The sequence below is a fragment of the Aythya ferina genome, assembly GCF_964211825.1.
Source record: "Aythya ferina genome assembly, chromosome: 2".
Taxonomy (NCBI): Eukaryota; Metazoa; Chordata; class Aves; order Anseriformes; family Anatidae; genus Aythya; species Aythya ferina.
This window is the reverse complement of record NC_140297.1, coordinates 67,483,266-67,498,782: the sequence shown is the minus strand read 5'-3', so window position 1 is coordinate 67,498,782 and position 15,517 is coordinate 67,483,266. Positions and strand designations below refer to the sequence as shown.

At 34.9% G+C, this 15,517-nt stretch overlaps 1 protein-coding gene across 8 annotated transcripts in view; it reads left to right on the top strand.

The window, feature by feature from the left end:
- The window catches only part of BRD9 (bromodomain containing 9), a 27,252-nt gene extending 11,735 nt beyond the window's left edge, over positions 1 to 15,517 (top strand). For 3 of the 8 annotated variants that reach the window (XM_084511622.1, XM_084511621.1, XM_084511620.1), the window contains exons 9-17: positions 1,991 to 2,066; positions 3,886 to 3,981; positions 4,817 to 4,949; positions 5,712 to 5,823; positions 7,467 to 7,505; positions 8,111 to 8,182; positions 9,872 to 9,974; positions 11,516 to 11,683; positions 13,306 to 15,517. In XM_084511622.1, coding sequence (XP_084367748.1) covers positions 1,991 to 2,066; positions 3,886 to 3,981; positions 4,817 to 4,949; positions 5,712 to 5,823; positions 7,467 to 7,505; positions 8,111 to 8,182; positions 9,872 to 9,974; positions 11,516 to 11,683; positions 13,306 to 13,406 — 900 coding nt within the window. In that variant the 3' untranslated portion in view covers positions 13,407 to 15,517. Of the gene's footprint in view, positions 1 to 1,990; positions 2,067 to 3,885; positions 3,982 to 4,816; positions 4,950 to 5,711; positions 5,824 to 7,466; positions 7,506 to 8,110; positions 8,259 to 9,871; positions 9,975 to 11,486; positions 11,684 to 13,305 lie in introns of those variants that run through there. The other 5 variants (XR_014690455.1, XM_084511624.1, XM_084511625.1 and 2 more) reach the window with 5 other exon arrangements.

Below are 15,517 nucleotides of genomic sequence, written 5' to 3'. Positions count from 1 at the left end.
GGGTGTCCTAAATGGATCTCAAGTTGTATCATGCTTTGAACGTCTTTAAAAATTTACCTGCAGAAAGCAGTGAACATTGGTCAGCCTTTGATCTGGTTTCCTTAATTGCAACCTGTAGTATTGAAAGTGATTAAAATAACATGGCACTCTTAATGCTGCAACATCAGAAGGAACAGACTTTGGCATAGGTTAAAGGTTTATTAAGATTCCTCCCTGATCCTAACAGAGTTAAGAAGTATTTAAGTATGAACTTGCTGTTTTCAGTGAGAAATCTGGAACCTCTTCTAGTCTTGTACTTACCGGTAGTGGCTGTCAACTATCACACATTCTTGTGTGATTACAAAATACAGACATCCTTCAGTGACCAGGAGGAAATAGCAGTGGGTTGTCTGGGTGGGAATTTTGGACAGTGCTAACCACAAGCTTGATCATCTTGGACATGATGCTGTTACCATTCAAAGTATTTGATTTTTTTATGCTATTCCAGGAACTAATAGGAAAAGCTCAGTACATTTTCTTCAGCACGATCTGTATATTTTTCTTATTTTTTCTATATTTTTCTTAGCTGTGTGGTTTTGTTTGTTACTTCCTGCTAGGGTTTGGAGTGAATGCTGAAGGCATTCCCTACATGTCTGTGTTGAGATATATATGTTACCTTGTCTCCATTGCATCATGTGGAGTCTTATTAACACCATTATACTTTGACCAGATTTCTCATTGTCACATACAGTAGTGACCACTGTGATCAAAAAAAAAAAAAAAAAAAAAAATTCACGATGTTGCTAAATCCTGCATTTTCAACCTGATCTTTTAACTATTGTTGTAGAAGAAACATTTGCATTGAAGCATTAGTGATAGTAATGTGTTTTCCAACTTAAATGTATTTCTTGAACCACGGCTCTTGACTGTAGTCACTTTAGGCTCAGCTGGATTAGGAAGTGAAGCATCATAGAACAGTGGGAGAAAGTTTAGCTTCTTTGGTGTATTTCTGAAGCTAGGAAGAAGACTCACTAGGATTGAAGGCTATTTGGAAACCTCTAAAGTAAGAGTGGTTCTTCTTTGTTAAAAATAAATAAATATTTAAAAAAAAAAAAAAAAAAAAAAACAACAACCCACAGCAATGTCAATCTTCTGCTACTTACTACCATTACCAAAAATGCCTTTCATGAAGCAGTCACCTTTGAAGAGAGCAAGCCAGTGCTGTTCAAGGAAGGTATGCAGCTCTTTATATCTGGGCTGTTGATCAGCTAGACAACACACTGCAGATGGCAGTAGGCAACACTGACACATACTTGAAGTTCACCTGTTGTTAACTTTTGCCGTCACTTGAAGGTATTATTCTTGTTCATACCTCCAGCATTGTTGCTTCTTTTTTCTTAAATTCCTTCATTAGCTTTGGCATTGTGTACAGACAGAGTTTTCAGCTTTTTAGAGGAAGCAAAAATAAAAATAAACAAAAAAAAAAAAAAAAACCAACAGCAGAGGTATATTGTTAAACTTAATTGGAAATATTTAAGTAGAATATACATTTCTTTTTGTCTTCACTGAGAAGTTACAATACTTTTTGCATGGTTCATGCTTAGTTTGTTGCCTCATATGTGGCAACAAACAGACCTGTGATCTCACTGACCTGTGATGTTTACGGGTCAGTGTGTTCTATCATCTTTCAGATAGATCTCTTTCTGTCTTCCTACCATCACATGTGTGCCCTGATAGGCCTGTCACAGCGCTTCTTCCTTTTTAGGAATTGGATAGTGTGCTCATGATAGTACTTCTTTAATTAGAGAAAGTTGCGGGTGAGATGCATAAAGAAGTATTTCAGTCTAGATTAGAAAATAAGAAGTAAAGTAGACTGCACATAAAACACTAGTTCGCAGGATCCGAATACAGCTAAAAATGCTTCTTAAAATTTTCTGTGTAAACAGGCATCTCCTTTGAGTTTGGGCTGTTTTGAATGATCACGTCTATGTCTTTGTGGTTGTATTTACAGATTGGTTATCTAAAAAAAAGAGGAGATGGAACTTTATTATTTAGTGTAGTAAATTCATCTGATCCAGAAGCAGAAGGTAAATGCTGTAATCTTCTAAGCAAACCTTTCTAATATTGAATGTTGTAGTAGATTTTGTAATCTTAAATGTATGTACAGATCCTGTGCAGTACAGATGAATTGTTTTTTTGTTTGTTTCTTTTGTTGTTGTTTTTTTGTTTGTTTGTTTTTAGTAAATTTGTACTCCCATAACAGTTTTCCCCAGCAGCTTACTTTGGAGGTACTAAATAAGAGATGTTTCTCTTTACCTGTCAGGTTTTCAGATGCTCTGTTTTAATGATGCTAATAGTGAGGTAAAATAATGTCTCCTTATAAGCAATTATATGTTGATACAACTTTACAGAGAACTTGCATGACAGGCTTTTGCTCCAAGTAGCTAGACTATTAACATTTAATAGACAAAATGTGAATGAAAGAACTATACTGGTACACGAATGTGCTATGCACAGATTCAAAACAGGAAAAAGATGATTCAGTATATGCATTTCTGTTCTAAAATACTGGTTTAATTTCTGTTTTAAGTTAATTAAGTTTTGCTAATTTTTTCTGTAGTTCCTTAATCTTTTCTATGCTTTTTGTTTGTGTTACTACCACAAATTATTTATATTATCTTACACTTTCCTCTCTGTATTTTGAGCTCAAAACTAAAAAGAAGTCTTCAAAGTTTGTAATGAATGACATAGCATAGTACTCATGCTGCCACATGTCATGTTGATTTTAGTACTCCTTTCTCTGTACATTTTGAGATTGGAATTGATTTACATCTTACCTGTATCAGGAATGCATGGACCCTTTTGGGTAGTCACATTTCAGTTGATTTTTTGATAAGGAGATGCAAACCTGTATTTCCTTTACTGTCTGCATTCTTTTTCATTTGGGATTAAATTGTTCTGGAATGAAATTGAGCATTTTGGCTGCCATCGTGCACGAATTTCTGAACAAATAAAATGAATGGGATTAATACCTCTGAAATCATGCTACTGAAAATTTAGGTAGTGATGGTAATTTTTGGAGAGCAAATATTCATTGTGTACTATAAAGTACTGTACTGCTTCCTGATGTTTTTATGTTCTATAGTCTTTCTTGATTGTAGAGTTAATAGTAGTTACACTGAATTTACAGCTAATACTATAATATGAATTTTTATTGTAGTTTATTTTTTTTCTATCCTACTACGGTTCTAGTGATAAATTTGCTTTCTGTTATTCAGTAACTGAGTATAATTACTGCTTGATTTCATAACATAGTCAGTGAGATTTTAAAGTAACTGGAAGGGTCCTAAATACAAATCAGTTGGTTTTGTTTTATTTATTTATTTATCATGAAAACATATTTCAAATTATTTTAGCCATTTTAATTAAGCAGTTCTCAGAACCTTAGAAAAAAGAATATTGCTGTAGCCATAGTGGTAGTTACGTTAGCAAGGTTTTTTATATTATTTTGGTTTCTATAGGCAAACTACTGATTCATAGTTGCTCTTATTTTGTATGTTGTTTTTATTGCTTTCATAAAATCTGGATGTAGGATGCTTATGAATCAGCTGGCAAAAGAACTTCAGATGGTGCTGTATGCTTTACAAGTAAAATAACAAGATCTCTGACTTACTTAGTTAAGTAGGAGATAAAAACATATTTTGCACGTATCTGAAATTTAAATGGAGAACCTAAATTATTTTATGTATGTTTAATAAAAACATAAATCTTAAATGATAATTTTGCTTTTACAGTAACTACAACTTTTTAAAATAGCAACAGCTAAGTGTTCACCATAAGTAAGTTTTAAACATGAGATTAAAAAAAAATAATAAAAAATTATCTTCTTTTTAATCAAATTGTTAGAGGAAGAGACTCACCCAGTGGATCTGAGTTCACTGTCAAGCAAATTATTACCTGGCTTCACTACACTGGGCTTTAAAGATGAACGAAGAAACAAAGGTAAGTGCCAAAGAATGTTCTGACTTTGTGATGGTTTAGTTGAGCAATTCCTAGATAAAAGATAATTTCAGATTATACCTGTCTTTGAGGGAAAAGTTCACTCAGATATTTGTATAATATATAATTATTCCATTTGCAGCGGAATGCAGTTTTAATTATAATGACTTTTTTGCATATTTAAACATAACTTACTTAGGAGATTATTGATTAATGAAAGTATGATAGAAGCTTTTTTATTAAGGTACACCATTTTCTGTGGAGGAAAACATTTTCTTCCTGAGCAACAGCATTTAGAGCTGAGAAAGAAACTTTTGGCCATTTGCTTTGTTGTATCATATGGCAAGAATTTCACAAACAAGAGCACTGATCAACTCAAATGTGCATTTTTTTCCAGCACTGACATTTCTAATAGTTCCTAACTCACTGTTTTTTTAGCACTCTAGTGTCACATAAACCATGCAAGTGTTGTTTTTTAAATTGCCTGGGTAAATCTTGATTGAAAAAAATTGCTGAAGAAAAACTTCAATATTTTTTCAGTGACTTTGCTCTTTTGAAGTGCAGGAATATAAAATTGGGTAAAATTGGGGTTGCTGGTATTAGGGGAAAGAGAGGGACTCAGTTAACTTTTTTATTTTTTAGTGGTAATACGTGCATTTGTTCATTCGGTTAAAATTATTTGTAGAGTTTCCTTTGGATATTGCAGTTGATTTCTGTTGGAAGAAAAAAGCACTGCAATACACTTTCCTGTACGTTTCAGGAAAAAGATGATCTCCTTTTCAAGTAATCTCTTATACTTGCATTAATCATTTGTCATCTCTTATTTCTACCTGTCTAGTTACCTTTCTTACCAGTGCTAGTACAGCCCTTTCCATGCAAAACAACTCTGTTTTTCATGATTTGAAATCAGACGAAATGGAACTCCTATACACAGCATATGGTGATGAAACTGGGATACAGTGTGCCTTAAGGTAAACACTTCCTTACTAAGATGTCTAACATTTCAGCGCAATTTTATGACTAAAAGCATTTTGGACTAAATGTCATCTGTGAGCCTCCAAATCCTCTTCCTCTTCTAGCTGTTATCTTTTTTTTTTTTTTTTTTGGGGGGGGGGGGGGGGGGGGGGGGTGATCTAGTATTTTTTACTTATTTTGTAATTTGCACATTTATTTTAAGACTGTTCCAGATCTTGTTGTTATGGGTCTTTGACCACAGGATGTTATTGGTTGCTAGTTATTTGGCCATTTGCTTTATACCCAGGAGTAACTGGTTTTGGATATATAAGTAGTAGATTTCAATGAATTTAAAAAACAAATTACATATTTTTTTTTTCTCTCCAGGGAGTTTCAAAACAGTCAGAGCTCCCTGAAAAGGAAAATGCCACTTTTCATTAAATTGTCAGCCTTGGAGGGAGAGAATTAATCTGAAGTTTGTTTTGTTTTCTTAGATTTTTTGCTGCTGTTGCTGTTTCTTTTTTAAAGGAAGGACATAAATATCTAAATTTGTTTTTCATAATTACCAGCAAATTTTCTCTTGAAATATTATTGGTATTGAGTGGGTTTAAAAAAAACAAACAAACAAACTTGAATGCCTGAATTGCTTTTCTAAAGAAGCATGATTGAGTAAAAGAAGAAGGAAAATGTATGTGTAATGCACCATAGGTTGAGGAAAAACAAGTTACCTTTTATGAAAGTAAACATTTTCTGTAATGATGTATCTCCATTCCTACTAGCTTACAAGAATTTGTGAAGGATGCTGGAAATTACAGCAAGAAAATAGTAGATGATCTTCTGGACCAGATCACTAATGGAGATCATTCCAAAACCGTTTATCAGCTAAAGCAGGTGTGTCCTTGATGCACAGAAATGTCACGGGTTCATGAAAACAAGGATGGGCCTGTATCTGTTTTTTAATATTCTTTGAGTGGCATTGTTTTCCAGTGTCAATTTAAGCAGTGCAGGCTCAGATGTTCATAGAACCACGTGGTGAACCAAATTACTAACTGAATTAATCAGTAGAGAAGTAATCTTCCTCTACCTTTTCCTCAGCTAGATCAGTTCTCCAGTGTGGTTCACCAGGTGACTGCAGAAGGGAGCGAGCAGGGCAGCATAGTGTTGGGGGGGAGACCAACAAACTGAGGCTGTGTGCAGCCTGTCACACAATGTCATAACTTAAGTTTCTGCTTCTGAGTTGTAATGCAAAGGTTGTTTTAAGGATTTATTTTTTTCATTTACATACAAAATGTGTTCTTTGTGGAAGGGTTAATAATTTGAAGTATTGGAGAATGTATTAATACCACTGTACTGATACCTATTACCTAACAGTGCTAACTTTTAAATTCGCATAGTATGTCTAAAATAAAAACTTTTAGCTTTTTTCCAAAAGCACTTTACCGTAAAGATCCATACTAAAACTGAAGAGGAAATTTTCTCAGATGCGTGTATAATACCAGTGGAAATACTTGCATTTGGTGATGTTAGTAGGAATGCTAGTCTAAGACAAAATAAACTACAAGAAATTGCAGAATCTTGTTTCATCTTATCTTCACTCATAAAACCACTCTTATTTTGAAATAAATGCCTGCTGGTTAAAATGATGACACTTTGATTCTACAAGTAAAGAATGGAGAAGGGGAGGAGAGGTGGAAGATATTCAAACTTCCTGACATGGTGAAAATAAAATTATGGTAAACCTTTGTAACCTTAGAATATAGGATAGGGTGGTTAATTTGGGGGTACAAGGAGAAAATATAATGAAAAATATGGAACACCCATCAGCATTTTCTGGGTATTTTTTTTTCAGTACAGACTGGAAAAAAAGTTTGTATATGAAACCTCCCTAGCAGGAAAAAAAATGTAAAGTATTAGTTCAAAAAAAGTCTTCTAAAATAATATTTTAAATATTCTTCTACATGTGGAAACGTGTGTATACAAAGTATGCAACTTTGCTGTAAAATAAAACACACACCTTACCATTTTTGCTACCTTGTTGTATGAATATTGAAAGAATAAATTTTCTGTTAAGAAAGTTCAAACAAGTGGTCAGTGGCTCTTCACACTAAGAAATACTGTCCAGTTGTGTTGTGAAAATGAGGAGGTTTTGTGCAATTAAATGTGTTTCAATAGCAACATGCCATGGTATTTTATGCTTGAGTATTTTGTGCTGCTACATATAATGACTATCTCTGAAAGTGCAGTATTAAGTGATCTGGAATCAGAAGTTACTGAAGTAATGACTAAAATGCTGCACTTGAATATGAAGTTAACAGATAGAAGAAATAGCATAAGGGGACTCAAGGATTGGTTAAAATGCATAATACTAAAATATGTCAAAACAATAAAAGTTATGCTGTAATTTCATTACAGATACTTGAAATACTTGATTCTCACACAAAATAAAGCTAGAAATTTGAATATGCTTGAAGTTGTACAAAAGAGAAGCTTTTGTCTTATGTTGAATAAAAGTTATTCTTGCTGTTTCTCTCCAGAGACGAAACATCCCGATAAAACCACTGGATGAAGTTAAAGTAAGTTATACTGATGCCTTTTTTTAATTGAAAAAAATGTCTTGGTCTTTGAAGTAGAGAACATGATATTGTCTGGGCTGTGAACATTCAAATTTATTTAATGTTCATCTATTCTGTGTAATATAACACTCCATTTATTTCACTCAGTGGGTGCCAAGGCACTGGAACATGTTGCCCATAGAAGTTGTGGATGCCCCATCCTTGGAGGTATTCAAGAACAGGTTAGATGAGGCCCTGGGCAACCTGATCTAGTGGGTGGCAGGGGGCTTGGAACTAGGTGATCTTTAGGGTCCCTTCCAATTCAAGCCCTTCTATGACCCTTTTTTGTATTGTGAGAAAAAATGGTCTGTTAGAATCCTGGCTAGTTCTAAATTGTTCACGTGAATGTGTGTGGTCATCCATTAGAGAAGGGCTAATCTTTATTTATTAATTTCTTTTAGTGGATCTATCCAAACATCACAAAACAACACAGCGTTCTGTGTTGTTTTAGGATCTGATTGTGGTAAACCAGTCAATTACACAAGCTAGGAATATTCTTAGGAAACATAAGTATAACCTGTAAAATGCTAAGATCTAAAGTGATTTGTTTTTTTTTTTTTTTTTAGGTTCTGCCAGTTCTCATAAAAGAAGAACACAAGTTGCGTAATACCTGCCCAGATTCTTCCAAACAGATCATGGTAAAATGGTTTGTAGAAAATGGGGAGTACAGAGTACATTCATTGTGCTTCAGTGGAAGAACGTGCATGCTCTGAGGTAGAGGTTTAAAATTTCAGTATGTAGAATAAGTTCAGTACTTAAAAAGGATTATCTGACACTGTTTACTTTAGTTAGTGTGTTAGTCCAATTTTTCTCTATTCCCTTGTTAATTAAACAAACACAGTACACGTAGCTAAATCCCAATGTCAGAAAGATCACTTAGGAATCTGAAAGATAGTTGATCGGCTGATGATGAATGTTTGAGATTCAACCTGCCATTAAACTGAAAAAAAAGCAGTATTTATCAATTTTGCCCAATCTATTGAAAATGTAAGTTGGAAAGTAGGGGAAAATAAAGCATATCCTAGGCTGTAACAGCTACTAATCAATAAATATTTCTTTAAGTGGTGCTAATGTATTTTCAGTGGTACTAATAGCTCTCTATAGGTACATTAAAAGAGGCTGTAGTGAGGTGGGGGTTGGTCTATTCTCCACATGCCTGGTGACAGGACAAGGGGGAACAGGCTAAAGTTGTGCCAGGGGTATTTTAGGTCGGATATTAGGAAGAACTTTACCAAGAGGGTAGTTAGGCATTGGAACAGGCTGCCCAGGGAAGTAGTGGAGTCACCATCCCTGGAGGTCTTTAAAAGATGTTTAGATGTTGAACTTCGGGATATGGTTTAGTGGAGGACTTGTTAGTGTTAGGTCAGAGGTTGGACTCGATGATCTTGAGGTCTCTTCCAACCTAGACAATTCTGTGATTCTGTAATTTTATCTTGCAAATTATTTGTGACAACATAAGATATGTACCATATTCTGTGGCAATTCACATTTAAATGATATAGATTACATTATAAGGACTAGTGAAACTTAAGTTTTATGGAAGGGTTTTTATTTATCGAGAAGGTGACTGGCTAGGTTAATTCATAAAACTACTATGTTATCTTTTCTAGAAATACAAAAAGGAAATACCAGGTTGTATATATACCTGCATGTCCTATTCCTCCTGCTGGACCAGGCAACCTCGAAGAATTCTGTTGAAATGTATTTTGAAGCTTAATGAGTTTCTTACTTCGATCTCTTGCTTTTTGCCATGTAATACCAAATAGAAGTCTTGCAGTTGAAACAAAATGCAGACTCTGTTTCATTATCCAAAAGCATGGAGTGTCCAGCTCCAGCTGATACTGTCTAGAATAGAGAGGCATACCTTACAGATTGTATTAGTTAATAAAATTTTCAGTACATCCAGTGTTGCATTGAGGGAAAAGGGGTTCTGGGAGTTGTTTGTGAGGGAGTGGTTCCCCCGGTGTTCTTTTGTGGGACAGGGATGAATTTGGCAAGAAATTCAGTTTGAGATGATCTGATAATATTAGTTTCAACGGTCCTTGATGTTGAGATGTAAGATATTTGAGCTGCCTTGGAGGTTGCTTTCTGGACCTTTTGTGAGGTGTGATTCATTGGACAGGGCCTGTCCTGGTGGTACATTTGGCTTGTGACGTGAAAGTTTGCCAAGATGGTTATAGAAGTTCCAGTTTCAAGTGTTGATAGTGCATGCTTCTGAGAGTATGGATTAATCTTAAACTCTTAGTTGTTATGAAACTTATCATTACTGTTAGCCTTTTTCATGTTTGTTTGTTTTTTTGTTTGTTTTGTTTTGTTTTTTTAATTAGGTTGGAGAATCTGCTGGAGATGGTAACACTTCTGACTTGGACTTTCTCTCTATGAAACCATATTCAGATGTATCTCTTGATATTTCCATGTTAAGTTCATTAGGTAAGTAATTAAATATAAGCCATCTGTTATGGTTTAGTTGTGCCATTTAGGCAAAATAACAGCTGGATTTGCTAAGAAGAAAAAGTGCTCTAAAAGTAGTAGTAAATCTACAGTTAATGTAGCTAAAAGCCTAGGGCTGGTACAACATAAATGAAACCTTAGTCTGTTTTTCCTTTGAGACATTCATGTGCTAGCAAAGATGACTTTTCTTGTACCACTGAAGGAAACAAAGTATTTGTACCTCCACATTTTGATAGCTTTACCTGTGGTTTATGTGTGCATAGTAACCAAGTATTAGGAATTAATGTGGAGCTTTGGCTCAGAAAGGTTATTGCTTCAGATGCTGTCTTTTGAAATAACTTCAGAAACAGGTAAGTAAATATACAAGGCTCAAAATATCACTACTTGGAATGTCCACAAACAAACAAACAAACAAAAAAACCCTCCAGGTATTGGAAAGACTTTAGCTTCAAATAAGGTGACTGTATAAAGTATTAGGATATGATGTCAAATCCGCATATGGCATAGGCATCGTACTTTAAATGCTACTACAAATAATGTTCCCATTTCTGCAAGCTACTGAGGTGGCCAAATGTCTTCAAGAATGTAATCAGAGAGAACTTTTGCAGTATGTGAAAGATGTTAAACTACCTATTACAAATCATAAGAAAGGGGATTGAAAGATAAAGGCTACAGATCTGCAGTAGTCTTTGAAAAGCAATAATAAGCTCAGATTATGTTGTCACACACTAATACTACTGCACTTCAGAAACACAAATAAATACCTGTTTTATAGGTAATGTTTGGTGGTGTCCATTTTGCTATGAATCTCCTGCTGCATTGAAAGCTGCTGCTTTAGTCTTTCTTTAAATAATTAAAATAATTAAACTTCTTGAGTAAGTAGTTTCTGGAGAGAGATTGACGTATTCTATTTCACATAATTCTTGCAATGTTAGGCAAGGTCTGTGTTGAAGACAGTCCAAAGAGAAGAGAGACTTTATTTTTTAAGTCTTCAGATGAACAGCATGTTTTCTTCATCATAGTTTTCTTTGGCGTCCTGTAAAATGAGTGCAACTGGAGAAGATACCATCCTTCAAACTTTCTGTGATGGGGATTTCTTCACCTCCTTGAATCATGTTCTACTTTAACTGTATTTTAGGTTAAATGTTTAAGTTATCGTACTGGCTTCCCTTCCTTTAGAGCATACTAGATCTATTATTTCCTGTCTTGAGTTTAACAGATCACAAATACAAATTTAACTCTTAGAGCTGTTTAAATACTAAGAATCACTTCAATTTCCCGTGGTTCTTTCCTTCACCCTCCAATATCTCCAAAAGCATTTCAACATGTATGTCTTGAAACTGAAAACTGCAGCTGATGCCTTTTAGAAGTACAGAGGAAAATGCAATATTCAGGTATTTGTGTAATGGAGAACACTTGCATTAGCTTACTTTAGAATTTATTTACAATGACTTAGTAATTCATGAGTCAGTCCACGTATGCTAATTACAGGTTTTTGGTTGGTAACTGATGGCCCTTAGGGAAAGTGAAGAAGGAACTTGACCATGATGATAACCCTTTACACCTGGATGAAACAACTAAGCTGCTGCAGGACCTTCATGAGGCTCAAGCTGACAGAGTGGGATCTCGGCCTTCATCCAATTTGAGTTCTCTCTCCAATACCTCTGAAAGAGACCAGCATCATCTTGGTAAAGTTAACTGTGTCATAGAAGTTACAGTATTTCTATTATAATTTAAACTAGTTAAAACTTGCCTTTTAATTTACGTAGGTCTTTATCATGAAACTACTCTGATAAAATAAAGCGTGCAGACTGCAGGGTAACTTTTTTCTTTTTTTTTTTTTTTTTAATACACATGGCAAAGGCAACTGAGAAGACATAGTTCTGGTCTGTAGAATTAACCACATTAGTTGTAGTTACTTATTTTAGACTTATACTAAGCATGATGGAAATAATTATGAAGTGTGGTGGCTTAACCTTGGCTGGTTGCCAGCTACCTACCAAACTTGTCTCTTTCTCCTTCCTGAGCAGGATGAGGAGAAAACTATGATGAAAGAAACACATTCGTCAAGATACGGACAGGGAGATCACTCAGTAATTACAATAACAGGCGAAACAGTTGACTCAATTGAGGAAGGGTAATTTAATTTATTTCCAATTAATAAAAGAGTAGAATAGTGAGAAATAAAATGAAACCTCCCTTTCCCTCTTCTTCAGGGTCAGCTTCACCACCAGTTTTTCCTCATCCCTGCAGAACGGCGTAGGGGTATGGGGAATGGGGGCTGTGGTCAGTCCATGACTCTGATGCTCCTTTCTCCTCAACTCTCTTACCCATCTTCAGTGCAGAGTCCCTCCCATGAGATAGTCTTTCAGAAACTGCTCAGACATGGGTCCCTCTCATGGACTGCGGTTCTTCAAGAACTGCTCCAGTGTGGGTCTTTTCCAGGAATCCTCCATGGGCCGCAGTTTCATGCTGGAGCAGGTTTTCTGGCAGGGCTGCAGCTCCTGACAGGAAGGTGCTCTTCCGTGGGATCTTCACAGACTGCAACTTTCTTCAGGGCATATTCACCTGCTGTGTTGTTGGGTCCTCCATGGCCTGCAGAGGGTCTGGTTCACCATTATCATCTCCTTAGGCTACAGAGGAATCTCTGCTCCAATGCCTGGAGCACCTCCTCCCTCTGCTTCTTCACAGATCTTGATTTCTGAATAGTTTTTTTTTCACATTTTTCTCACTCCTTTCTCCTACAGCTTTTGCACCACTTTTTTTGCACAGCTACCAAAACCTAGCCACATAAACACACTATATGAAATATGCTGACTGGCAGATGACAATATGCCCTTGCATTTTATGCTCTTAGGAAATACTAATGAATATGTTATACAGTTATGTTTATTATACAATATAAATTTATATAACTGTGGCATATCTACATGCAACAAGTCACAGGTAGGATTTTGCAATAGCCTTCCATTGTCAACTGAATAATGTAACGATAAGATGATAGGGTAACACACAACAATTTGGTGTCACTTTTAAGCAAGTATGCAATGTAATTTAGTATATGCAAATAACATCTTGTGTAATTCTTCAACTCAAAGTAATAATAATAATTGCTTTTTCAAAAAGAATCTAAATTACTAAAGAATCTTGTGGTTTCTTTTTAAAATCTCCCTTTTTAAGTGTCATCTAAATGTCTGTGTTGCTTTAAAAGACTGAAGGCAACATACTAAATAACCATGCTATTTGTTTATGTCATTTTTCTGTACTTCTAAAGGTTTAGATTTTTTTTTTTTTTCCCCATTTGCTTCAGGAAGTCCTTCTCATCTGAGTGTTGGAGAACAACAAGATATGGTTCACGATCCTTATGAATTTCTTCAGTCTCCAGAAACCTCAAATGCTACTACTAACTGATCAGTTTTATGTTTTATATATATATAAATATATATATATATATGTATGTATGAATATTGTTTTTTAATTGTATTATGTTATCATAAAGTTTTTGTACATGGCAGAAACCTCAATTTTGTCCTCTTTCATGTGAGGACTCCTGTATGAAGTTGCCATATATGCTGAATCTTGGTTGAAAAACAGTAAGTAATGTGTTACGGAATTTGTGTTTTATAGAAACTAAACAGCGGTCATCATGACAACAATCACAAAATGTTTCCCCTTGAATCATGTACCAGTTTCTGTTCAGGTCTTAAATATTTCTCTTTGAGGATGTTAAAGTTTATTTCAGCAGTGATAAAGCTGAATGAATTGTGATAATTATTAACATTTCCCATTTTCTAATCATAATAATCTGTGGAAGTGGTTTCTGTTTCCCCATATTTGAAAATTCTTGTTTCATGTTTCATTACCCTAGAGAATACTTGATATGAGAGTAACAATACTTGCAGCTGCGTGAAAATGAGCACAACATTAATTCTACCTTGGATCTAAAAAAGGTGGATGTTTTTGTGATCCCTTGTGTCTTAAAACTGAAGAAAATATAATACTCATAATTCAATATTTGCTTGGATGAAAAAAATACCTGATGAGAAGTGGTTTTTCACTAGTTTTAAAGTAAAACCTTTAGAATTCAGTACTGATGCATTGGAGGGGTTGTACCACTGGTATCTGCAAGCTGGACAAATGCTACAGATTTAAAATGGTTTGTAAATATTAATACAAAAACACATTTTGTTTGCAAATATACATGGTGAGAATTTGATTCCTCATCTTTCATAAGTCTGAAATACTAGGAGCTTCTGGTCTGAATTTTTGTGCTGTTTTAAAAAGTGTATTTCATGATGCAAAATACAGTTGTAATCAAAATCAACTGTGAGAGCCACTGAGGAAATTTATCAGGTAGCTGAAATCAAAGCCTTGATAAAGTTGTTATTTAGGAAGGTTTGTTCACTCAAACCAGGATGTTTGTGGTTGGGACTGTTTCCTTTCCCTCTTGATCTCCCTCTGAGATGGCTCTTCCACCCCTTCTGCTATCCTGCTCCTTAGGGATACGTGTTTTCTGTTTGAACATAACACTTAATGTTATGTTCAATTTATTACAACTTAAAGGACTTTTGTTACGATGCTTGTGTAAGGAATTATGATGGCGTTTTCCCCTTTATGGATTAGTAGCATGCTCTTTCTGTTGCCATGAGTCATTTGTGGACTACCATCTGAATTGAATCAAAGACATAATCAATTCTTTTTTGCCCCTCCCCCCAGTCAGGTTGGCACAATATTCAAGGGAACAATGTTCTACTTAAAGGTTAGAAATAAAAAGTGAGAGTCAGAAAACAGAACTCTCAAAATCAATGTTGTCTGTAAAGCCTTTTCTGTCTTCGTCAGTTATTTTGTGAACTCTTGATTGCCGAAGTTTTGATACCTACGGTTCTCTGAGTGCAGATCTGCAGCATATTCGTCACACACAGTGCCAGTGCATTTTTCTGGTGTCTCAACTTAATACTGAAAGGAAACGCTAAGACTGATAAGATATTCATCTGATTCATCAAAGTATCTTACCTAAGTAATTCTTTGGTATAAATATCTTATTTTTGTAATTCATCATGATGTCAAAAGTTTTGGTAGCATAGAATGTTTGCTGGCTAATAGCACTATTTATCTGTTAAAATTCAAAAGGTCTGCAAGCTCTTTGACTTCTACAGAGTGCATATATTGTGTTGGACAAAAAAAAGTTGGCATCACAACAGCTAGAATGGGTGGGAGGAGAACAGTTAGAGGTCATATCAGTAACTTGTGATAAATATATTCTCATCTCTGAGGGAAATGATTGTATTTGAGTATATAGTAAACATGTTCCAAAAGGCATGTTTGGTGGGGGAGGATTTTTTTGTTGTTGTTGTTTTACTCAGACAATAGATTTGATATAAAACAATTTGTGGGATGTTTTTGGAAAGTCAAATGAAATGCAAATGTTAATGTATGGTAGGCTTTAAATAGTAATGGAGATTCAGGTTTGTGAGAAATGTTTTATTTTTAATTATTAATAATTTGTTATCTTTCAAACACCA